This window comes from Cloeon dipterum, chromosome 2, assembly GCF_949628265.1.
Source record: "Cloeon dipterum chromosome 2, ieCloDipt1.1, whole genome shotgun sequence".
Taxonomy (NCBI): Eukaryota; Metazoa; Arthropoda; class Insecta; order Ephemeroptera; family Baetidae; genus Cloeon; species Cloeon dipterum.
Window position 1 is genome coordinate 13,824,197 of NC_088787.1, and position 25,774 is coordinate 13,849,970.

Consider the following 25,774-nt stretch of genomic DNA (forward strand, 5'->3'; position numbering starts at 1 on the left):
AATTGCAACTTGCGGGAAAATGTTTGATACAACTTCCCTGCGTATGAATTTTACCTTTTGACAAGTGCAGATGTTAAAAAATGGAAAAGCCATAATTACATTGAGCTCAATTTTGATTTAATGTTTTTAGAGTTTTCTATGTCGTCTAAAACATGCGCAAGCATTGCTGAATAATTTCGTTGCTGAGAGCAAAATTGCCATTTAATTTAAATTTGCGGAAAAGTGTGTTTCCTCTTTTTACTCGTTTCAAAGGCCAGTTGTTAAAATGGGTTGCTAAGGCTATTTCCGGAATTTTCCGGGAAACACAGAAGCCAGTCTCTAATGTCAAATAAACGCCATTTTCATTATAACGTGTATTTCCCTCATCGAAGGTTCTAGTGAAATTTTATAGCTCAAGCAGCTATGAAAGTATATAAAAATTATAGTCGGGCTTTAATTTGAAAGTTAGCTCTTATTTATGGAACTTCAGTCAAAAATTTTAATTACGAGAACCTTTCACAACTTTTATTCTTTTAAAGAGTGTTTGATTAAAGTTACTTATTGACATTTTCAATTTCTGTACTATTTTGCAAGCAGAAAATGGTTCATTTTTAAAAAGAGTGACGCAGTTCCATGTGCAATTCGATGAACATTCATATTTTGATTTATATTATTCCTTGTAGTTCACTGTGGCGCTGCTTTCACTCTCGCGTGTCTAAATCCAAACAAAGAGATGGCAATAAAAAGCTGGTCGCACATTTTACTTCCCTTCCATAGCAATATATATCTTTTCATGGAACGAGTATAAGGGCTGGAAAAATAGCAGCAAGCGCATTAAACGTAACAAATGGAACTATTCGCTCTTCTGGTATTTTCCTTTCATTGTACCTGTTGGAAAACACTGTTTGTAAAAAGCGCACACGTGCGTCCGCATTTGAAAGTACACTCAAATTCATCCTTTGATGTCGAAGCAGTCCTTTCAACCATCAGGGGAGAACCGGCGTTTAACTTTTGAATATTTATAAATTGGAAGAACGTTTAGCACACTTTTGCGCCGTCTTTCATCAGCCAGTGAATCCACCGTATTGCATGCTCACACACACTCTGTCGATGTTTGGCGGGTTGTTTGTGCTTGTTGCGAACAAACAACCGTGAAAATATAAAGCAGGCGGAGAAAGCTACATATACATTCACATTTAATGAGTAAATATTCGGCGCCTCGCTATTTCGCGGCGGGCGACGCTTTGTGTATCTTCTTTCGCCTCAGAGGCGCCGTCAAATCTCAATTCTGGAAAAGAAAACAAGCCGTGTTTTCTTCATTTGACACGCGACCACAGAGTTTGCGCCACTGCAATTACTTCAAAGAAAAAGTACATAGCTGTAATTAAAACACCCGAGAGAAAAGTAATAATTACAGCAAGGTCCTGAGAAAGGAGATGCGCGGAGAATAAAAGGATCTCATCTTTTGGTTTATCGCTCCTTAGTTCTTGCAATGCAACTTCATAAAGTTTCCAACTTCTGTACTCTTAGTTCAATGATGCTTTGTCAAATTAAATTAAATTAAATTTGAAAAGTTCTAGAATTGGAAACAATTCCCACCTATCATAATTGTACTAGGTAAGTTTGAACTAATGATAACGGCCAAATCTCAGCTTACAATCATCAGAAATTATAGATTGTAATGGCAATGGCAAAATTGGCCATTTATTATTTGCTTATATTTTTTGTAAAAATTGCATCATCTGTGTTGATGTTATGCTGGGACTTGACTTCACCTAGAAAATCTAGTACGCGTAAGAGGTTTTCAATGCTATCCGTATCAAGCCAAAATTTTCCATTAAAAAAAAAATTGATATCCTAAAATTTCTTCAAATACATTTTCCTGCAAATTTAGATTTATAAATGACAAGTGCAATCAAACTAAACGTAGTTGATGTCAACTTCCTCTCATAAATGTCGCAAACTTTCAATGAAAATTTTCTCTGGCCTAGTTTGAGTTCGCAGAGCTCCCATCGTATGAAATACACTCGTTTCCCGCGCGAGATTATTACAAAACTGCACCGACACGTTCGTGGGCACTTCATTCGCGTGACGTCAAACTCAACAACACCAAGTTGACCTCCAAAGTTTGCTACTCGTGTGACTTTTGAAATAGTAGCGGTGCCGCTGCAGAATCCCGATTGAGGTTTGAGCAAAAACTTCCTGGGGCACTGTCGCCCGCTCGTTCCATCTAACTAACTGTGCCGCGCCTCAGCTAGCAGCACTAAATATAGAGGGGCATTAATTTGGAACCGAGACAATGGACTCTGGCCGCATACGCTTCATTGTGCTCGCCCGAGGTCCCCCTTTTAAGCGGCCATTAAATCAGCAATCCGTCAATCCCGCGGGCAATCCATTAATTAGGCCAAACGGAATGCCTGTGATTGCAGATTTTTCAACGAGTCTTTCCCTGGCGAGGCGCGCAGGGGAAAAAATACATCAATGCATATATGCGGTTGGCTGAAAAATAAACAAAAAGCAGAGCCCAGCAGCACCAAGTTTTTATCTCTGGGACCAACTTTTTCGCATGTTTCCAGCGCAATTATTTCGGAATGATAATTGAAGTGCATTCACGGAAGCAGAAGAAAGGGCATGCGAGCATAAATTAACACGAAATTGGTCTGCCTCGACTGCGACCGCAAAACGAGAGAGACGCTCATTTTTCAGCACAAACTTTTGCCTCATCCTGCTGCCGCTGGTTTTTGTTTAAAAAGTTTAATCTCTTTCTCGGCGCATTTCTGGCGCAGGGAAAATTTGATAGCAGAGCAGAATTGCCTCGGCTCTCTTCTTGAGTAGAACATTTAGCCGAGCGTCTTGTTGCGTCTTGCTAACTTTGCCCGACACCAGGCCAGGCAGGCAGGGAAGCCAAGCAAATGGAATTTTTATTTACATTGCCGACGCTGCTGCCAAGGCGAATGAGTGACTTTCCACTTTTCAGTCGGGATTCGTGGCAACGGCGAGGAACAGCAAGGAATTCCCTGTAGAAATTAGATCCGTCGACCAACCTGCAGACAAACAGGCCTGATGAATAATTTACATGCCAATCCGCCGTTGCAAATTTGATGCGACGAAGGAGGTGTGAGCAAGCTAGATTGCCCGTGCAAATTATCGCATTGCACCAAGTGGTTTGCGGGCACGTATGTCACGCTTCTTTCGCAGCTTCAATTTTTTTCTGGCATCGCAAAAACTACTTTATCTAGTGAGTGGTTTTTAATGAAACTGTATTTGCGCAGATGAAAGGAATTGACGCTCGCAAAGAAACAGGCACTTTTCAAATACACAAAAGACGCGTCTCTTACTTCACGACTCTCTAAATATTACAACGCTCTCTTCATTTGAGCTGCACTGAATGAGAAACTTGAGTAAAAGAGAATCTTTAGTGCGTTCAAAAGCAATACTTTCAAAAGGATTGCGAAATAAGTTTGTGCTTGAAAGATGTAACTGAATAATATACATTCCGTTTAAATGCAACGAAATGGCTTTGCTGTATTTTAGAAACTCCACAATGTAAGTTTTTCATTAAACTCGCGCACTAAACAATCGATAAAATAGATTTTCTTCATGTTATTTTTATACGCCTCTTCATGCATGTAATGCAATTAGCTTTGAAGCCAATTATATGCGAAAGCCAAAACCAAGTTAACGGGCATGGGTTCAGACAGATCAAACAACGAGCTATGCACGCTCCCCCGTTTAATTATAGACAAAAGAGGGACACGGCGCCTGCCGCTCGGTGCTTATGCAACGCGGTGGTTTCGAATGCGAGGCGGACAGCATAACCAGCAGGAGATTTAGCAGCATTGCCGGCGAATGTGCGGTTTTCTGTAATGAGCTTAAGTGTTTGCTGCGGCAACGGGATTTATTTGCAGCCATTGTTACCGCAGTGGCAGGCAGCAGAGGCGGCGGCGGCAGTCTTGACAGTTTTCATTCGGTCCAGCTCGTGTTCTCAATTAAAGACGACTCCAGCAGGCACGCTCGCTCTGGGAGTTGAAAAGAGAGTGAGTGACTGAGTGCGTCTTGTGGTGCTCTCTTCGCTCTCAAAGCGTGCCCAAAGCTGGCCTATCTTGATTTAGTCACATACGGGATGGCTGTCAGCCGGCAACTTTTGTTGAAAAATTGCCCTGCAGAAAGCGGCTAAAAAAAAAAGAAAAACACACTTCTCTGCCTGCTGCCAAGATTGGGCACAAGATGGCATCGATTTTCCGAGATAACTTTGAGACGGAAATGACACTGGCCTCCACCGCTGAGCGCTAGATGTAATAAATTGCGATGACGAGAGTGCAATTTTTCAGGGTTTGCACAATCAACGCGCTATCATTTTGAGCGATGGCCAAGTCGTTGTTCCAGCATGGCACTCTATCTAAACGAAAACCGTTATAGCCTTCATGAGCTATAACAGAACAAACAAAACGCATGAGAAACTTTATTACTTTTAAAAGTTGGTAATCATACTTAAAATATCATTATGTACTTAAGTCAGTGCAATGCTGGTTGAATTGATTTTATTGTTTGAAAGCTCTATAAAAAGACTATGATACGAATCTATTTGTCCTCGGTTGTCAAATTTATAACAATGGATTATGCCTCCAATTTTTTACTTGGGAGCCAAATGGTTGCAACTTCCCTCGACAGCGATGATGGCCAAAACATATCTAGACGGATGAAATAAAAAAACAGTTGAAAAAAATACGACAACAGAAATAAATACACATTTATGTAATTTTATAAAATTAAAAAAAATTATCGAGTGGCTCAGCTCTATGCGGATTAATGCATAACTTTTCCTCTCAAAAATTTAATCCATCCTGAATTAATCCTCGCGGACCGAGGAACAGTTAAATTTCAGCTTTGGCCAAATTTATCGAAATATTAAATGATTTTCTGCTTGATTTTCCATCCCTTCCATCGCAAGATAAATGATAATTTGCAAAAAGGAGACAGCATGAATAGCATGCAAACTTTTGAGCCAATTTTCTCCAAAATTGAAACGGAAACCTGGGAGATTTTTAGCTTTTTCCAATTTTTTTAAAAACGTATATCAAAGTAAAGGTTAAAAAGGATTTCTCACAAATTTTCTGTAAAGCTTTACTTAAAAATCTTTAATATAATACTAACGACGGTCAATTTTGTGTGCCATTGCGTGTAAGTTGATGGATGAGGGATTACGAACGATCGAAAATTTGATTTTTCATTTTCAATGCTCTTCTTTTGTTTCACTGTCATCCTGTTGACGGTAAAATTAAAATAAGAGCGCACAGAGACAAAATCGGAGTTATAAATAGATTAAAGCTATTCCTCGGCACAATGCTGTTGCCCCCGGTTCGAATGAAAATCCTATTTGATTAACACACAAATCCTTTAAGACGCGTCCTCTACATAGCGCGAAAGCTGGCGATCAGCCCAAATTGCTTTGTCAGCCCCAATGTGTCCCCACCCCTCTGAGAGCGGCGGCACTAACTTCTAACTCGCTTGTTGCAGATCTGCGCCGAGATCAAACCAACACTACAGCAGCGCCTGGTGGACGAGTACTCGTCCAACGCCGACTTCACCGAAGTGTGGGACAGCCTGCAACGCAGCGCCAAGTGCTGCGGCGTGGCCAGCCCACGCGACTTTCTGCCGCTGACGCCGCAGAGTCCCGGCGAGGGGGGCAACAACACAACCATCGTGGTGCCGCACAACCTGCAGGGCTGGTGGGGGTGGAGCAAGGAGGGCGACGAGAGCATCCTGGTGCCGCAGAGCTGCTGCAGGCCGGTGATGGTGGAGACGACCACCGCCGGCTCGCTGGCCAACGAGACGCTGCTGCTGCAGAGCAGACAGCGTTGCGAGGTGTTCTCGTCGGGCTGCGAGCAGCACCTGCTCAGGTGGCTGCGCACCAACGCAGACCTGCTCTTCGTCATCGGCTACTGCGTGGTGGCGTTCGTCAAGCTCAGCTTCCTCGGAATCCTGCACTACGAGATCAGGGAGATGATCCAGAAGATCAAGCTGATGCAGCAGGAGCGAGAGGCGTTCGCCAACTCTGGCGCTGACCTGACCCTGGCCAACCACTATCAGGCCCTGCCGACCAACCTGCCCCCCTCCCCTGTGCACATGAACCACTTGAACCACGCGCCCGCGACGCAGCCGACCCCGATGCGCAGTGCGCAGTCGCCTGCGCCTGCGCAGCAACAGCAGCAGCAGCCGCTGCCGCCGCCTCAGCAGCAGTCGGACAGCTTGTTTGGATCGTCGCCGCCGACTTCGCTGCAGGCGCACATGCTCAGCTCGCCGTCGCAGTTCTCGCGGCTGCCGAACCACTTGCTGCGCTGCGTCGAGGACGGCAACAACTCGGACACGGGCAGCCACTGCGCCCTCATCTCGTTGGACTGCAAGTCGAGCAGTTTTGAGAACAATAACAAAGACACTACTACGTCGCGCCAGACGCAGATCTGACTATCGTGGCGTACGTGCGGCACCATAGCCTTTATAGCGTGATGACGAGCTTAACTCGCGGCAGATTGTATGAAAATAAGGATTCCTCGGTTGTTCTTTGGCACGTATGACACACATTATCATTCAACACTATATGCATATATTTGGATGATTTGGGAAAGCGCTTCACCGTATAAAATACAGTACTCGAATCTATATTGTGTAATTCTGTTTCAAATGCGACTCGTCAGTGTCCCTTGATGTGGTCCATTCTTGTGCTGGACTCTGCCTTTTACTTGATTTTAAGAACCCTCCGCGTTTGACTGAAATACGTTTAAATACTCGACCAAATTTGATAAGCTTTGTATTTTTGAATTTTGCGAAAATCGCGGCATATGCTGGGTAACAAGTAAGTGTACATCGTCGCGCCGTGTTTATTAAAAGGAACATACTTGCTTTGGGGACTGCTCGTTCCTCTTTACATACTATCATCGTGAAATGGCACAACACCCAGACGCTTTTGAGGAAAGTCGTAAAATTTTACTATCAAACGAAAGGCGGTCGTCCCTTTCGAAAATTCTATTTCGTGGTTTGACCAGCCGGTGAGCAACGTGTTTCACGTTTCAAGGTATAGCCACCGCATTTTATGGACAATGAATAATAAAATGATATGCCGACACTGCTCGACAAATCAATAGCGGACGGTGTGTTGAGATGATAAATAATTCATGGCTATATACTCACAAAAGAGGCGGTCCTTGGGCCATAAACACATCTCGTTTGCTCGGCCTCGCTACCAGCACTTTTTGAACAGAACACGGACGGTATCAAAATTACTTTTGTAAAAAGCAGTGCGGATGAGTGGACCCTTTTGAGTGTGTGCAGCCTAGAGATAGCATCAGAGAGTAGTTACCAAGGGAACCAGCTCGCGAGCTTTATGAAAAGGGAAAAACCGCGGATTTCTAAATATATTCAGCTTGCAACACACATCGTGACGGGTCATCTGGTTCATTCTTGCATTTGTCGGCGTTTTTAATCATCACTCTGGCTCATCTGATTTTAAATTATCTCACTTAATGACACCTTTGGTCATCAGCTTCTGAAACAAATTTTTAAACAACTAATAATATAAACGTTTGGTGTAAATAATTAAAATTTTTACTCGACCGCGTAATTCTAAACTCGTTTGTTGTATATTTTTATTCTTTGTACTTTTCCAGCTTGAGGGCAGTGAAACGCGAGTTTCGTGCATTAAGCAATTTAACGGCGAATTATTCAGTTTCTGTCTGATAACTTGAAAGCATTTGAAAGACTGATGAATCTCATAAATATAGCGCAATTGGTTCCTGAGATATATCAATATAATTTTTAGAAAACACTTTTATTTCGAGTGTAATAACGTTTCAAAATTGCGATCGCGACAATAGAGGTCCGATTTCGCTGCCCTATCGCCAACCAAACTGTTTCTTGATGCAATACCTGCATTCATTTTGAACTATTTTCGACAAAACTTTGTTCACGCATTTAAAAATATCTGCCACTCTCCTGTGAATTTTGTCTGCATGACCAGAAACAATAACTATTAATCTAAGCGTCATTAAAAAACAAATCAAAAATGTTTCGTTGGAAATGGTTACACCTTAAATATATATGTTATGTAATAGATGATACTCGATGTTCCAGATGTACAAATACGCCTGAGCAAGTGCGATGAGAATTAATAGTCAAAAGTGTTATTTCAAATGCATTTTATCGGGAGGGTGAACAACTTCATTGAGTAATCAAAATACATTGAATCGACGTTGACACTAATTTATAATTTGATCGACTATGGGCCTCACGTGGCTTCAAACTTTGACGTAAACGCGTATTTTTAAAAAGGCACTTTTTATCAATGATCGTCACTTCAAATTCACTGCAGCTTACAAAGAGATGAGAAACGATAGAGCTTTAAATTACTAAATTTATAGTCTTTAAAATTTAATAAACTTTGAATCAGATATTATAGAGGGCGGATTCACACTATAATTGAAATCCAAACTATGCAATGGACGTAAATAAAGAAAAATTTGGTAAGTGCTATAAAAACCTTATTCAAGAAATACTAGTTCAATTGAAGTTATAAAATTGTTGAGAGATGTGGAAAATTGTGTGATAACTAATCATCCCATCAAGTTTAATGAGTGAGAAGATGTAAGTAAGTCTGTTTCGGGGACAATTCGAGGGTTAAATTTTATTCTTTTTGTGAGAATGATAATAAATTTATGATTTAGTGGTATCAAAGCGGTCTTTCATTTATTTGCCTGGTTCCAAATTGAAAATAAACGCTCAGCAATCAATATTGAAATACAGAGGTAAACACACTGATTGAGCGCAAAAAGCGATATTTTCATCAAAACATGTTTATTTTGCAGAGGTACAACAAATAGCACTCGCAATGGCAATTACAAAACATAAACTACCTTTCTACCTCTCACACAAAGGCTAATTTTGGTTCGCTGAATGTCCATGTTGATGGTAAAATACACAATGATGCATTGCATTAGCACGGAGCTGCTAAAACGAACAAGAATTTGCCAGCGGAATAACAAACCACACACATATCCACATATAAATGTACATTTGCCAGCCCAGAAGTACACATGCAGCCAAATGTTTATGTTTACTCGGAGCATTTCTCGTGCATATATTTAGAAAGGGCTCAGCACGTTTGAATGTATATCAAGTTAAAAGCTATAGCTGCTGATGCTGATGAATAATTTTAGCGCCATTCACAGCATCTGCCTCGCAAACAGCATCACACAATAATTTGTCACAGCAGTCTGCATCTGATAAATTTGCCAGACGGGCTTCACACTCCACCATTTGGCACGGGATAGCGCGTTCGCTGGGGTCAAACGTCAGCAGCAGATATGAGATATTAATTGATATTCATAAACGCAGTTTACTCATACGGAAAGACTGCATTTTGAAAAGTGATAAATAAATACAAAATTAATAGGCCTGTTAATAAACGCAGTTTTCGCCTCTCGAATTGCTTGTTTTTAAAAAGCAATTAAATTGATCCCTGAGCTCACGCGCGTTGAAAGCCAAGAAAGTCTTGAATTTGCTTCACGAGGTATCCATTGGTGGAAGCTGACGTCGGCGGCGCGGAGCGGCGCAGGCCAATCTGATTTGATGTTTGTTGAGCTCCCAGCGCGTTTCCCAGGCCAAACAGTTGCTTCTCGTTAAAAAGAAAGTAGTTGCCTCGGGCGCTGTAACATAATTGTTTTTATCGAGATTAATTAAGCGCTGGGAATCAATCAGTAAACGAGCACGCCTCTTTCCAAGAGCAGTCTTTTGTTTTAATTGAAAAAGTAATCTGCTTTTTGAGGAAAGTTTAACACGCATCCCATCTTAGAGGATCGAACTTGACAGGAAATTCCTTTGCTTGAGTCTCTTTCGTTGAGGAAATCATAGGAAAATTAAAGTATTTAAATTTAAACACGTTTGTTATATCATGTAAAATTGGTGTTAATCGCGAGCAAAATAATTGAGTCTCAATAATATTGCAATGAATGGACATGTATTGTACGAACTGCATATAAGAGTAAAAACAAATCATTATAATTGCACACGTTGTTTTGGAATAGCGGGAATAGCTAAAAAGGTGTGGATCAGCCTGGAAGCGTTCGGTTGTTTTGAGCACTAGGCTGGCTGAGGTCAAGGTCAACCGGCAGCCCAACGGCGCTGGAACTGCCAATTTCCCAGTAAGTTTTGCGTGCGTGTCAAAGGGTTAATTGATCGTAGAATTTGGCCCCTCCATTTCTACAACTTTTCTGAAAGCAGTTCGCTCACCAGCCAAAAGATTGAAAATTTGATTGAAAATATATTGCTCTGCTTCCATGCCATATTATTCAATACATTTCATCGCAATCGATGGAGGAAAGGCGTCACGTTGAACACGTTTTCCTCAAAGGAGCAAAGAGGTTTCGTGAAAGCCATCGTTTTTGTGCGAGATTGCGCCACGCAGGGCCCCTCAACACAGCGTTTTTTGCTGTTATACACGTAAGAATAATTTGATAAAAGCGACAGCTGTTGGTAGCCTACCTGTTCGGCGCCTTGAATCCCATGGGCACAGCTTCTGATGGATCGCGACACAAACCCTGTCTGAAGGCGGTGTAGCTAGCACAGTGCATCGCGGGAAACGCGTTTTCGTGCAGCACGCTGCGGGCGTACACCTCGAAGGCACGTCCGTGGCCGCAGAAAGCTGCAACAGAGAAACACTCTTTAATGAAAAAAAACGACTTCACTTAAATCAAAGTAACTTTCGAGCCAGACAATTGTGAAAACACACAAAACATCGGTCAGTATAGATTTGTATTAATAAATAATGTGACTTTTTATATCGCATCATTTCTTATTTGATTTTTTTTATAAAGAAAATAAAATATTTTACTATTCATTATTGAATGAGAAAAATTAATAAACATTATTAGTGAAATAGAGCAGGAAAACAAATAATCTCTTTTAAAATTATACTCTTGCGATATTTAGAAAAGAATGGAGCTCATAAAATTTGCTGCGGTTTGAATTATTGTTTAACAGCAGAATGATGTGGCTGACGGGAGTGACGGGTGAGAACTGAATTTTATTCTTTTTTTAAAACAATCTCTCTACTGTTCAACATGAAAGCAAAATTGTAATAATTAAAACCGTAGATAATTTTTGGCTCACAACAGAAAGGGCAGGACCGCGCTCTAGAAAATTTGATTCAGAATTTGTCCGAAATTGAATTTATCTGGAATTAGATTTAAAATGATTTAAAATTAGAATATGAAACTGATTAAAAAGGAAACTGCTGGAAGAAAGAAAATTTCAATGAGTTCAATCTCTATTCAACTATAAATTTAATGCTGAAAGTATTTTTTGTGTGCTTCTTCCAGCTGGAAAAGTGAGATTGCGCGTATTCACAAAAACACGGAGCCTTTCGTTTCCACTCAGCAAAATAAATTACCAACTTTTTGCCTAAAATGCACGAGCCTCGATATGAGTGGATCGATTTTCCCCTGAAATAGACCACCCGCGGCTATTTCCGGAAGAGCTGCAAACACACATACCGGCCGCCTGCTGATTTGCGTAAATTGTGTTTTTATTGGATTCACTTCTCATCCACGGTTTTTGACGAGGCAAGCGGAAAAACTGTTTCATTTGCTGAATGGATCGATCACAGGGTATCATGCGATTTCTAGCACACGTTTTCCCTCATTACAAAGTATAAAACAGCAAAGTGGTTTGCGTCAGGCATTGATTACGTTTTTTTTTTTTGGAGGTGATCAGGTGGATGAGATGCGCCTTTATATTTAAATTTATGCGCGGACAAATGTCAAAAGTTATTTCAAATTATCTCCATTTATCGGCGTAAAAAGGGCAAGCGTGACGTAAACGAGTAAGTGATTTGCCCTTTCGTATTTCCTAAAAAGCATCCGTTTTCCGCGCTTGAATGCCCGGAAAACTCTGATGTACAAACAAAGAGGGCTGAAATTGCACATGTGTTTGGGCTAAATTTAGGCTGATTATTAGACATCTGGCCTCGGCGGAGGAAAAGATAAAGGGTTAATTACCTCTGCGGTAGTAGTTAGAAGGGAAGCGCAGAATTCTGGGCACATGACACTTAGTTGGCTTTGCTCTGCTGATGTAGAAATTGGCGTGCCCAAAGTCGTGCGGCCTCTTTTCTGATGGGCTGTCGGTGTCGATTACGTCCACAAAATACGCGTCTCCTGGATCTAGCCGCTGCTCTAAGGGGAAGTTTGAAATATTTGCCATCGCTGGGTCGAAACCTGCGTGCAGTGGAAAACAATTCGAGACCATTATAAACAAGATGAGGAGCCAAAATTATAACACTCAAAACATTGTCTTTTTTGGTGAGGAAATATGAACTAGAAAATCATTACAAAGGTAAATAAATAAAATTACAAAAATGTTATAAAACTAAAACACATGCCAGTTTGTTTTAACATTTAATATGTTAAAATTTTGCAAGCCACAAAAATACATTTTGAACAAACCGGGTTTGCAAAGGAAAAACGTGAGTTTCAAATATTTAAAATTAATGCTGTGAGCTGTGAGGTTCATTGCCAAGCTTTTATGCGTGCTTAAGGCAGAGCTGCTGTCCCAAACATTTGTGAATAATTTTGAATATATATATATATATATATATATATATATATATATATATTTGTATTTGTATGCTCTCCATGCACAGGATGGAATGGAATGATGGAATTTCCTCTCTCGCCTGTTATTCTGGGCACTCTGACGACGTAGGTCCTTCTGGCTGCCACCCCCATCGCGTGGGCACCCAGGTTGTTCCCAATCAAGTGCAGGTCCTTCAGAGGCCCAGCGTTTTTCTCCATGAAGTCGAGCATCTGCGCGATCTGATAGCCCAGGGGGCCCACATTTTCCACGGCCGAGTGGTAGAACGGACCGCCTGCAACAAAGACTCACTCGTTATAATTGGAAAATCCTGCTTGACAGTGGTGCCCGGCAAGAGTGAGTGTGTGTTTTATATGCATGCAAATAAAAAAAGGGCTGCAGTGCCCGTGGAACAAAATATGCAACCAGTGTGCCAAGTGAGTTGGCCGTTGGGCTTCAGAAACATAAATTCAGCCCCAAGGAAACCCGCGCCCGGCGGATAGTATCTCTCTCTCTCCTTGTTCATGCTCGCAGCTAGCTGCTGGTTCATTCAAATTAACCCGATTATATTCCGGGGAATAAAAACGAGAAGCAGGTTGCACAGTGAGGCCTTTATGAGATTACGAGACCAGTGCCAGTATCCCTGTATAATGAAGTCGCGTACCCGAGGTTTATTAACATTTAAATAGCCTGCTGATTATGCTTTGGAATTCAGTACGGAAGAGCACCTATCGCGAATGATCATACATTGCAAAGTCCGAGATCGATATATTCTATAAAACAGCTGTAAATGCATGAAAACAAACTGTTGAGGTAATAAAAGGCACAAGGGAAATGGGCCAACTTGTGTTTGATGGGTTTAATTCGCTATAGCATTATTTGAGAAGGTATATAATATAGAGTTCTGAAGCCATTTGTGCTTCCTTGTTAAAATCGCTCGCCTAACAAAGGGAGCCTTCCATGCAAGATAGTTAGTTGCTTATTGTTAGTTGCAAGTTCAGCAGAAGCCCATTTTACTCTTACTTTCGTATGCACAAGTATAACGTAAGCTTGGCTTATATTAAGTAAAAGATATTTATTTTATTAGATTAAACGGAACGGTTAAAACCTGCCAACATGATATTCATCCTTATCAAAGTTATTTTCAGAGAATAACTACTCGTAAGTTCAGTTTAATTACAGTTCAATTTAATGGAGACGTGATATTCAAATCATATTACTATTGAAGGTTATGTAATTTCATTCGCGGCAAAGAATTGAATCACGTCAGCGTGTTCTCTATATACTGTAACTTAGCGCGTCATCTAGAATCATCTCTTCGATTTTATAATAATTCAAGCTGCGATCGTCATAGAAATCTGAATTGATTGATTATAACAACGGGAGTACGCCACGCTTTTTTTGATGAAAAATTTCTCGCCACATTATCTAATTAAACTCTGCACGTGCACATTAAAAAATTAAAGCTCATCCCAAATTAGAGTGGAGATCATAACTCATTCGCTGCTCCTGTCACATTTTTTCACGCTATTTAACAAAGTACGTCACGAATAATGCTGACGCGGAAAACTCATTTACCGCAGCGGAAAAAGTATTTATTTATAGCTATGTATATTTGAATTAGACGAGAGCAGCAAAAAGCACTGGAGGAAAAACTTGGAAACGATATTTTTATGTGCACAAATTTTCATCAGCAGTTTTTGCTCTCACCTGCGAGTGGTCTCCATCCGACTGTGACGAAATTGTAACCACCTCTGGCGGCGTAGGCTGCAGAGAAAAAAAGTGAACTGATTAATTATTTGGGAACAATGCAGTTGCACGGTGGCGCAACTCGCCTCTCCTGATGGTCCTCGACTCGATGGAATCGGGCCCGGCCAAATAGCCATGGGCGTAGAATACGGTCGGGTAATCGGGGTTGATGCCTGCGGCGGTCAAGTTTTCTTTGTCGTACGTGATGAGTATTTTGTAGTCTTCTGCGTCATGTCTATCAAGGAAGAAGAGCAGAGAATATTGATTAAAGCAAGCGCACTGACTGTGTCAGCCTGGCTGGCTGCGGGAGGTCAAATAACACGCATGCAAATGACCTCCCAAAGCACAATAAACTGCCTCCGTCTCGTGTGATCAAAATCTTCATTTGCGTAATGAACTATTTATTGACGCAAAGCGCCGTTTTAACATAGTGAAATTAGGCCTCATTTTGCCGGACAAGCTGAATTATTGATGCCGCGAGGCACTGAAGTGTAATGCACCAGCTGGAACAACGAAAGCCCATTTCATAACTCGGCCTTTTTACTTGGAGAGTTGAGCAGAATGGAGTTCACCTAGGAAAACTACGATATGGACCCCTAGGGGCGAGGCGGCGGTGTTTGCCGCTGCTCTAAAGAGGCTAAAACACTTTTCGGTTCCGGTGACTCGCTTCCCTTGCCTGGGATGGATCGTGCATCATGATTCGCCGGCAGCCCATAAATAACGGGCAAAAAATGAAAGTGCTTTCAGTAATCTAATAACTAGAACAACGAAAAATCTCACGGACACAATCCTGAGGGACGAGAAGAATAGCTGCGAAAAGTGACAACATTGAAATCACTTACTCGTTGTGGTTGTACAGAAGATGTCTCTCAAAAATAGATTGTCGCGATATATGATGGTGATAATTTGATAGCAAAAAAAAGACTAAAATTTATTATGCAACTTTTAGAAGATTGTTATTTTATATACTTCAAAAAATCTTGTTAAGATATCCATTCCTATAAAAAAATATGGATTGGTAAAAAGTCATCAAAATTACGAACATTTAATTATTCCCAACTTTCAAAAACACATCACACAATGTTTAGTAGCAGAATAATTCTGCTGTTTGAAATATATGTAATGCTTTATTCAGCTTTAATTAAAACGCGGATTTCACTCGTAAAGAAAATGAAAAAAGGCTCATTGAGAGACTAACAAGCCAACAATCAAGGAAGCCGCACCACGACTTCATGATTCGCACAGTTAGAAAATCACGACCACCAATTTGTACGAAAATTCTGTGTTCTTTTGTACAATGCATACTCGTCTGTTCAGGTGAAATTACTTTTATCAAGCAGAGCAAAGTGAGCATTTTCAAAATTGTGTTGGGCAATTTCGACAACTAGCTTTATTGGTTTCTGACATGCTCCAGATTAAATCTCCAAAATAAGTAGCAATTTGTTCGATCGGCCACCGATATAAGCCAACGCGGTAGCATGCATTTTATCGTATAGTGTTTTGACCTGCCATTTTTAGTGACCTTGTGCAGCAGCTACACTCGCAAAACGTGTGCGAGGTTGATCAAATATAAGAGCAAGTTCGCCTAATTAGAGGTTCGAAACGCATGCAGTGTGTAATTTAGGCCTGCGTGAAATTTGCTGCCGCAGCCGCAAGGTGGTTTGTACGTCGACACGTACGGCGAGGCTGCTCTTTCCAAAAAAGAAAGTTAATTGTGCGGCAGCCGCATTGTAAAGCGCGGCCCGAGCCTCAATTTTATTTTGGCTGCTGCTGATAAAATTCACCTCTGGCAGCCTTTGTATCTCTCGGATACATATATACCATGGCGAACAAAAAGGAGCCTTGCCTTTTTTATTCATCAAAAGAGCCAAGAGGATTTCGAGCACGGTGCTACTGGGCTTATAAATTTATTGGTCTCTGTCCTGGCGTCGCGCGGATCCAGTTAAATTAATTCCTTCTGTCGCTTTTACACTCCTCTCCTCTTTGACGCACTCTTGAAACTTTTCAACTGGCTTGTATTTCGCAATTTCCGACGAGCCGGAAAAGAAAAATGAACGCGCTTGGTAGCTGCCTGCTGCCTTATTTTATCGTGATTTTGCAGAGGATTGAAAATTACACAGCTCAGCCGGTTGAAAAATAAACGATGGAAAAGAGCCGAGTGTGGTCAATAAAAGCTTTTCTCGCTGAGGGATGTGAAACATTGTCTTACTGATATATATGGAAAAATCTGAGACTTAAAATTAACTTCAAATCTCAAGAAACTAACGTAGTAAAAATATTAGAGGTCTCATTGTCAGCCGCGAGATTTTAGGCGGTGGCTGGCGGGACCGGCTTAGCCGAATTTTTTGGCAGGCGGCTGGCGCTGCTGGCAATATTTCCAACGTGAAGTTGGATAGTGCTTAACGGCCTGAAGGACCGGAATACATTTTTTTTCTCCTGCACTTTTTAATTTTTGACCCTCTTTCACTGGCGGCTTAGCAAGATTCACGGTGGCTGCCCATGTGACCCATGTGACGGCGCAGCGGCTGGCTGAGACCTCTAAAAATATCAATGGAGACCTATATTGATTTAATTTAATCAAAGAGAGCTGATAGACATAAAGAACATGTATTTTACTCTGCGAGATGCCCAAGATTTCTTTTGAACTTAAGAGGGATGAAAAAATCATGCGTTCACGTTCTATGCGGCAATAACAATGACATCATGCACAAAATAAATAAAAGGTATATTTTGGAAATAATGGAGGGCATTTGAATTTATATGCCTTTCAAAACTGAATTCGATAACGGCCTTAGAAATTCGCCATTCGCGTACATGCCCATTTCCTATAATATGTGTGCAACTGTCGTTTCCCAGAAGAATCTCAATATTAAATCGCCCGTTTTTCACATCCCTCACAGGCAGGCTGGCGGCAGCAGCAAGCAGCAGAGTCAGCGTGTTGAGAGACGTGGTGAATTTAGAGCGTAAAAGCGCAATAAAGAGGCAGAAAAATATATTCCATGGCTGCTTGGCTGGCTGGCGCATCTGATTTGAATGGAGTTAACAGATTATCCCGTCACGACTGCTGTGACGTGCTCTTTGGAGCTACAAGGCGCACACGGTGTGGCGAGTATGAGTGAGAGAGAACGAGAGATAGCCAAGCTAGCAGGCGCCCATCAGCGGAAACACAATAAAATACACGTGCGCCCAGCACATGAGATATGAAGCACACTCGGCAGCAGCCGCTGAGGGTGGTTTCGTGAGATGGTGATTTATTCATTACGTTTGTAAGTAGCGCCGCGCAAGAGTTGAATAAATTTGCTCGCGCGACTAACTAAGTAAGTGAGCACATTATTTGCACTGTATCATCCTAGTAAGCCTTGGACGTGAGCTGCTCTATTAAAAAGAGAAGTGAACGCTCTATTCAAATCAATTTTTGCAAAGCACAAACCTATGTGTATATATAATGGTGGCAATTTCGATTGCGATTTTAATCCAGATCAAAGTATTATATGCCGATTGCACTAATTGCAATGGAACTAATTATTGAGGCTTCAATGAATCTGCATATAATTTCTCTCCGTAGTAATATTTTACTCGTCTCACATAGGAATTTATAAAGATTCCCAAAGTATTTATTTATTCGTTAACTTCTGTAAACATAATTTATCAACAGAAACGCAGGTGCGTATTGCTAATTTCTAGTGCACAATTTCTGCACGCTTTCATTTATGACTTTGTAAGTTAAAAATATATATTGTGGTTGTTAACACTAATAATAGACATTTCCGTAATTTGGCTTTCTGGCCACAAATACATCCTTGTGGCTACAGAGACAAAAACCTGGCTCACCGGAAGTCACCAATCGATTTTTTTCTCCTGCCTGATTTTCTACTATAGTGCGCGCTTGCTTCGGTGGAGAGCGCGGCTAACCATCTGTGGCTAGATAAATATATTTTCACGACTTGCGGCACCTGACCTCGTGCGCCAAACAAAGTTTGCCGTCACGTGCCAGCTGCTTCAGCTGGTGCCTCTATAACTCTAAATTGTTTATAGATATTCCAACTTCAAATTGAGTGCAATTTCTAGTACCCCTCTAAATACACGATATTTGTGTCTGGAAATTTGTTTGATGTATTTGGAATGATAATATTTAAAATTTTATAAGAGTAGAAATACTCTCACGAATTTTATTATTAAAGCCTGGTAAGATTAATTTGTTATATTTTTCCACAGCGTTGACTTTTTTGATGCACCATAATTGAGTAAATACAAATCATGCTCGATTACAAAACCTTAAAGCCTTTGTCCAGAAAGTATTTCCTGAAAATATTTTATTTTGAATTATGCTTCACACACGTCGTGGAAACTAATTAAAGTTATGAAATTAGAATTTACGTAATAGCTCGGCTTTGCGCAGAGTTTTCTCAGGATGAATGGCTTTGAGTGAAATTTAGTAATTTTGATTTCATTTATAATTTCCCGCTTTTGTGTTCTTTTTATGTTTTAAGATGGCAGTTATTTGCGAAAAACCGGTGACTTAAAGAGTACTAACTTTTAAGGAAAAATTGACTGACTTAAAATACAGTTAACTTAACTATTTATCAATATGCGCAACCTGAATTTCGGTTCATTGTTGATATGAGAAGTGTAAATATTCAAATTGGTCGACCCCATAAGCTGCGAAATTTCCGATATCGCACGCTTAGCGAGTTACACTCTTCTCTGAATTATGAACACGCATGCAAATTACATAGCATTGTTGTAATTTTATTCGCCACGGGGGAATCGGTTGGTTGTGCGGCAACTTCAGAAATGCCGCATCGCCTAGCGCGATCAATTTTTGCCCGTTAATGAAAATGCGGCGTTTGAAGGACGATGCTGCAATTTCCAATATATAGACACGCATCAACTAGATACGAATCAATTTCTGCTCTCTCGCTTCAGCGTGCGTGTGGCGCGCTCTAAAACGGAGAAAATTGTTATCCTAAAAGTCATTATGACGAGATAGCACTCGTTTCGCTGATGATCTAATTAAAAAAGGAACCTCATTTCTGTTTTAAAAGAGCTGCTCTTAAAGATAAATGTTGGCGGCTTGAGTCGAGCCACGCGGGCGCCTAAACACTTTCATTTTTCTCGCCGGCGGATGCCTTCCATCAGATAAAACTGCTAGAAACCGCTGACCTTTTCTCCACAGGGATATGCACTTCGAATTTTGCATAACGGCACACTAATGTCAGCTATTTTGTAATTATTATTGCCACTCTGCTAAAGGCCTTTAATGGTCCCAGCGATAAATAATAGTAGTTTTTGTGAGTGTTAGCATGCCAAGAATGAAATACAGTCAACACAGAACAATTTGATTTATGATCAGGGTTCGATTTTGTTGTGAGCAAAAGACCTTGAAAATGTCGTAAAAACGCCGATTTTCTTTCATATATGGAGAAAATAATTAACGTTGTGTAATTTAAATTTAAAGAAGCATGGCCGTAAATTACGCCTAATCCTTTTTTTATGCGGCAACTTTCTCCAAATTAAAAATAGATATCGATTTTGACCTATCGATTTTGACCAATCATTTTGGGAGTTAAATTGAACATGAGCACTCAAGCTCTTTTGGTTTTGGCATTAATTTATAAAAACAAGAAAACGAAATTAATTAGAAACACATGCAGAAAAAAACGTGCGGAAGAATCACTGACCCATCGTAAAAGCGGTACAAGTGAAAGGTGATGTCTATGCCGGGCCTGATGTCTTGGCAGACGCCGCTTCCTTTTTGCACAGGAGCAATCTGGACCCACGCGTCTCCATTGAGCAGACGGCCTGGAGGACCTGCAAGGAACCGAGAGAGCACATTAATTGTGACATAACCTGAAAGAAGAGCAGCTGGTCCAATAACGAGAAAATGAGAACTCTCTCATTTCTTTCTCCTCACAAGGAGAGCCTTTTGTATATCACAATCAATATTTGTTTTTCTCATATAGAGCGCACAACATTTCGGAGACTGACTGAGAGAGAGCGAGAGAGCAGATCCCACCCAGACCATTTTTCTTAAGGCAATCGCTGTGCAAGACGCTTAATTGGAATCATTCTTTCGCTCCTTGTCAGACTCAACTCGTGACATGACAATTTATCATAGTATTACGCTGATTGAAATATCGTGTTATCTCACTTTTAAGCCAATTATCTCGCGCTAGAAGGAGAGGTGCGTGCTTTACATGACGTATTTTAAAGGGAAGAAAATGTCGTTACGTGTTTTCAACATCTTCGTGACTCCATGAGGCCCTTTAAAAACTGTAATGTTTGCTTAGCAGATACCGAATGAGAACAATTTAGGCGTGCGACGTGACCCACGTACGATTCAACAGCATAAATAAATTGAGTGCTTTTAGTATGAAAAAGGTTGAAAATCAAATCAAGAATGAACAGAATTATCAGTAAGTGTCACACATTTTATCGAGCTGGTCTGGGAATTGTATGAAAATTACCATTTTATACCGTATTCAATGGCAAAAGTTTTCTATAAAATCCAGAAAGAAAATTTCACTGTCGTTTTCTTCAATGTTAGATTTATGCAAAGTCTTGTTTCAGCATTTAGAATTCACGGGTGAAGTTTCTAAATTTCTTGACAATGACTAACTCAAACAAGCTGGTCTGTGAGCGTCCTTTTGAGCCACACGTGCATGTGAATGAGTGACTAATAATAACCAGCCATAAAACCGTCTGTCGGCACCTTCTCCATTCTCTTTCCGGAGATAAAATGTCAAAACTTTCACAACAATAACCCTCCAAGGTGATAATCTGTCGTAATTGGCTAATAATTTTGTCATTACCAAAATTACACGCACAGACCAGCGTAGTTCACAGGCACAAAAAGGAGGGCAGGCCGTAAATCTGAAACGACAGAGGAACCAGCGTTTTGTGCCACCAAGAGCTGCAGCTGCTGCTGGTCTTATGAAAGGGAAAGCCAAATTTCGATGGTGTGGTTTACATCAGTCTACCAAGCACATATTATACGAGGCATAAATTACCTCGCAGGAAAAAGCCCGTTCCAAAAATTATACACACATTTTACGTGCCTGCTTTTGATCAAGAAAGAGCGTTTTGTGCATTTTTGCCACGTATATATATTAACGAAAATTAACACAGCACTTTGTGGCGAGTGAGTGCCAAAGCAAAATATATTTACTTTGGAAATTTAAAAATTTGTAAACGATTAACGAACAATTTGCACAAACGCAAAGAGCAAAACAAAATGACTACCGTTCGTTATAATAATTGTTATAATTAGTTCACAGCTTAATTCAAAATCTGCGATTCTTCTTGTTGCGATAATGTGCAATCAAAATTAAAGGCAAAAACGAGGAATGATTTATTTTTTTTCATTTGTTCGCAAATTCATAAGCTTCTCTCTGAAGGTTAAGGAGACTATTGTGTTTGAATGTTTCTAAGCGGATGTGTGTGGTTGAATTATTTCATGCATAATTTTTTTATTTTTTTTTAATTGCTCTCAGAATTGTATATCTATGAGTAAATACATAAATTTTCAACACATATTTATCAAAACTTCCATAATTTCATAATCTGACCTTAGAGAGAAATAATTTTCCTGCAATTTTGTCACGATATCTGTCTGCTCGCACACGTGAACAAGAAACCTCTAAAGCTTGATTTCATTGCTTTCATTTTACGGCGCGCACTAAAGATGAGCTGCGCGCTAAATTGGCTAGTGTAGCACAATTGCGCTCATACGATCTGCGCATGCAAAATAACGCTCGCGTCGATCCGTTTACGGCAAAAGGACAAGCTTGAAACCCGACAACAAAGGCTCCGTTATCTCAACCTTTTTTCAGTGAAAGTGCGAGTTTAACGTGTAACGACGAGTGTCGGCTCATGTTTTGAAATTCGCTACTAGAGCAGCACTGCAATTACTACATAATTAAAAGATATTCTACCTCAAAGTGGGTTTATTTTAGAAAAGAAACCATTTACACGTGGAACCTGAGCAGCACGTCTCACGTTCGTTTCTCGCTGCAAGGTTGTTTTTATTATTAAACCGCACAGCCTTAGATTTTACGATTCCGTAGAAGAAGCAGTGGTGAGCTATAGAACAAAATGAGACTTTCTGTTTGACTACGTCTCGTTAGTTTCTTCTTTGTGCCGATCACGTAACAAATGAATTTGTAGGTACACAAAGTGACAGTGCAACATTTTGTTACGGCAGGCAGAGGAACTCTTTACTAATTGCTGCGTGAGGAGCCTGAGGAATGCAAGTATCACACAACAAACAAAACATATACATAAAGAATGAATGAATGAATAGTTTCGCTTACTCATTTTGGCCACTATATTAACCATACAACTAGCGGCAGCTTTAAACTATCACAAGGGGCCACTTGACGCCGGCGTGATTTGATTGTAATTGCATTACAATAGTCTCTCAACGTGGCCAATTAACCCGTCAATCAATCTCAAGCGAACGGAAAAGAGTCGCGGATCGGCGATTTTGCGCGTTGGGTCAAAGGTGAGTTTCCGCAGTGATGTCTGCACTGCCAACAGGCGCAAATTAATCACGGCTTGCAAAACTGACACCTCGACTGACTAATTATTGAATTTCGCAAGAATATATATTGACAGTCGCTCTCGAGCCCCCTATGTATGGATTTTCATCTCGCGGCTGGAGTTTGCAGCAGAGGGAATTAATAGGTCAAGCAATGATCAAGTGCTTGTTCTGCAGCGCAAGCAACCTTGAAAATCAATTTAAACGGCAACTTCCCAATTAAGAAAAGCTTGACTAGTTCTTGGATTCTTGTTGACTTTTTGCAACGAGTTTTTTAATGGTACCTGAAGAAACCATTCACTAAAATTTGCTTGTCGATGGGTCTTGATTAGGAAACTAATAAACATGCAAGTTTGGCCTCGAGACTAAGTATAATTGATAAATAGTGAAAGGGAACTTAATAAATATTAATGGTCCCCATCATATGATGAAAAATAAAACGGAAAAGGAATATTTTAATGTCTTCCAGATTTATTTTCGCAAAGGTTCCAGAAAAGCGGAACAACGAAAGGGATGTTTACTTTTAATTTATACTGACTTAAAAAAATGCCTTGCGGCAAACGTAATAAAGCAGGCTCTTCCTTCATTCTCCTCAGGTTTGTGCTGAATCGATATAAACACTGCAGTCCCCGTTAACTATTGTTTTGACGTACGAATTTCAGATTCAAAAGACACCATAAATCTTCATCTCTGCTTCTCGCCAGCTCTAAGGCTGCGGGTGAAAAGAACAAGAAGTTTTGCCGCAGAGAGCAGGCAAGTCCGAAAGGTCCAATGAGGGAGAGAAAGAAAGAAAGCAGAGGGAACGAGGCGGCTGGCACGCACAATGCACCTCTTTCGTCTGCCAGATCTGAATAATGCATAATATTATCCCGGCTGCGGTGCGCGCGGGCGCCATAAATGTTCAATATTATCTTTTTGATCTGGCCCAGCTTGAATAATTAAGGGATCGAAAGGGTTGAATCAGAAGTTGTAACGTACCACCGGGCCATCCGCTGAGAATGCAAAGCATCCAAATGCCGAAGCCATGCGGCGGATCCATAGCCGAAGTTCACTCCTATCGCACACTCACACACACAATGCAAAAGGTGCTCGCTCCTCCCGAGGAGAGAGTAGTACCGCACTGACTTGACTGAGATATGTGCGCGTGGACCTCCGAAGAACGCACCTCGCACCAAAAAGGACCACTTTCCCCTCTACACACGCGACGTAATCTCATTGCCTACACGTGAGTTTGCTGCCGGCTGACCGCCGCCGTCTTTTCGGCCACGATCGCGTATTACCAGTTTTTTGCTTCACGACCGGCGCCCGCCTCAGGGGTGCTCCGCTCGAAAATTTCTCCAGATACACACCGAGTGTGAGGTTTTTCATCTACGTCATCGAAAATGAAATCATCCTTTTCACATGCTGGTTTCGGATATTCCGGTTCCTCTTTTTTCCTCATGATTTTAAAGAGCATTGATACTTCAAAAGCCTGGAAAAACCTTGTTTGCCGATGCATGAACTGAGATCCCTTAGGATTCATTTGAAGCCAAAACTGACCTAAGTAGCAGAGAAATATTTTTAGAAAAGTAGCTGCAAAGTTAGCTTGCTTTTCAAATGGTGAGGACTGTCTCCTTATTTGAAATTCGATTTTATTCCACAACAAAGAGTTTCCTTAAAAGTTTCGTACGCTCTTGGACAGATCTCGACGAGAGGAATCGAAATCTGGCAAGAAAATGTGGTCAAATGCTGTAAACAGTGTTCGGAAAAAGCCGGCTTTTTTAGAAAAATTTCGTCCAAGCCGGTTTTAACCGGTTTTTAGCCGGCTAAATTGGCAAAAATTGGCTGAAATTAGATTTTCTTCTTTTGAAATACTTAAAGTATAATGAAACAATTTCTCCCCTAATATCAATTTTGAAGCCGCATTTCAATTCTCCAACGCCCTTATTTAATTAATGACCTTATTAATTAAGAGGTTAAATGTTGCTTTTCATAATTATTATCCTTTTAATTTATTAGAAAACACGTATAAACATCATAATTATGAATATTCTTGCGTTTTAAACAAAATAAATGGTCAGCAAAGAGCAGAGCAGACCTTGAAGCACGCAAGAATGTAGAAGGTACAATCTTCTATCCTTTAGCTGCTTGTGTTACTGAAAAATATAGTACATCATTTTCATTAACTTGGCTCATCAATTATGCGGTTTTGCTTGCTCACCGAGACTTCAAGTAGCTATGACACTTGCAAAGTTTCAGCACCGTCTCGGGTTTTAAGCGGTTGCGTTTGTCAGTCCAGATGTTTTTAGCAGTACTGAACTCACGCTCAATGCCTGCTGACGATGGAGGTACTCCTAAAAGGTTTGCAGCAAAGCGGCAGAAGGATTTGAGGTGCTGTCCCTCTCTTGTACGTGCGCAGACTTTTGCCTGCATGACGAGCCACCATTTTGATGGAGTCAAAGTCTCGGTGATCTTAAGCTGTAGGGTAGCAGGGTGAAAGACATCTGCATCTTGTAGCTCCCACAGTGCAAGATATTGAGACCAGGTAGTGCCACCAGCTTCTTCTTCTTCTTGAGGGGCAGGTTCAGAGCTCTCTTGCTCACTTTGGCTCAAAAATGAATCAGCTGCATCCCTGTATTTAACATCCAAATTCTCAGCTTTTTCTGAAACGTCAGGAAAAATATGTTATTATCGAAATTAAATTTAAATTTTATTTTATTTATTTTTCACGATTATATTTCTCAATATATTTAAATGATCCTTAAAACAATCACTTAACTGTCATCAATCATATAGATTTTTATAAAATATTTTAGAAGAATAAATCACATCAATTTAATTAGAGTAATTGTTATGAAGTTTTACATTTAAAGAAAATAAATGCGATCTGCCAGCTCACCTCTGTTTCGC

The 25,774-nt window shown here is 40.6% G+C and overlaps 2 protein-coding genes across 2 annotated transcripts in view; one reads left to right on the top strand and one right to left on the bottom strand.

Moving 5' to 3' along the window:
• Positions 1 to 8,706, top strand: part of LOC135935444 (uncharacterized) — a 30,958-nt gene extending 22,252 nt beyond the window's left edge. Inside the window, exon 3 of the mRNA XM_065477767.1 lies at positions 5,497 to 8,706. Coding sequence (XP_065333839.1) covers positions 5,497 to 6,444 — 948 coding nt within the window. The 3' untranslated portion in view covers positions 6,445 to 8,706. The remainder of the gene's footprint in view (positions 1 to 5,496) is intronic.
• Positions 8,707 to 8,809: 103 nt separating this feature from the next.
• Positions 8,810 to 24,027, bottom strand: LOC135935445 (pancreatic lipase-related protein 2-like). Its single transcript, XM_065477768.1, has 8 exons — positions 23,864 to 24,027; positions 20,028 to 20,157; positions 14,433 to 14,581; positions 14,308 to 14,364; positions 12,701 to 12,892; positions 12,027 to 12,242; positions 10,513 to 10,672; positions 8,810 to 9,677 (listed from the first exon to the last, which is right to left on the bottom strand). The coding sequence occupies exons 1-8, from the start codon at positions 23,922 to 23,924 to the stop codon at positions 9,497 to 9,499; spliced, it is 1,146 nt and encodes a 381-aa protein (XP_065333840.1). The 5' UTR covers positions 23,925 to 24,027; the 3' UTR covers positions 8,810 to 9,496.
• Between the last annotated feature and the right edge of the window lie 1,747 nt (positions 24,028 to 25,774).

What these genes read in the sequence shown, in the direction of transcription:
- LOC135935445 (XM_065477768.1), bottom strand. Translation starts at nt 23,924, where the DNA reads ATGGATCCGCCGCATGGCTTCGGCATTTGGATGCTTTGCATTCTCAGC. An exon ending in TTGTACCGCTTTTACGATGG is followed by an intron (nt 14,582 to 20,027) that starts GTCAGTGATTCT and finishes CTTCCTTGATAG; the next exon opens with ACATGACGCAGAAGACTACA. An exon ending in TTCTAACTACTACCGCAGAG is followed by an intron (nt 10,673 to 12,026) that starts GTAATTAACCCT and finishes TCTCTGTTGCAG; the next exon opens with CTTTCTGCGGCCACGGACGT.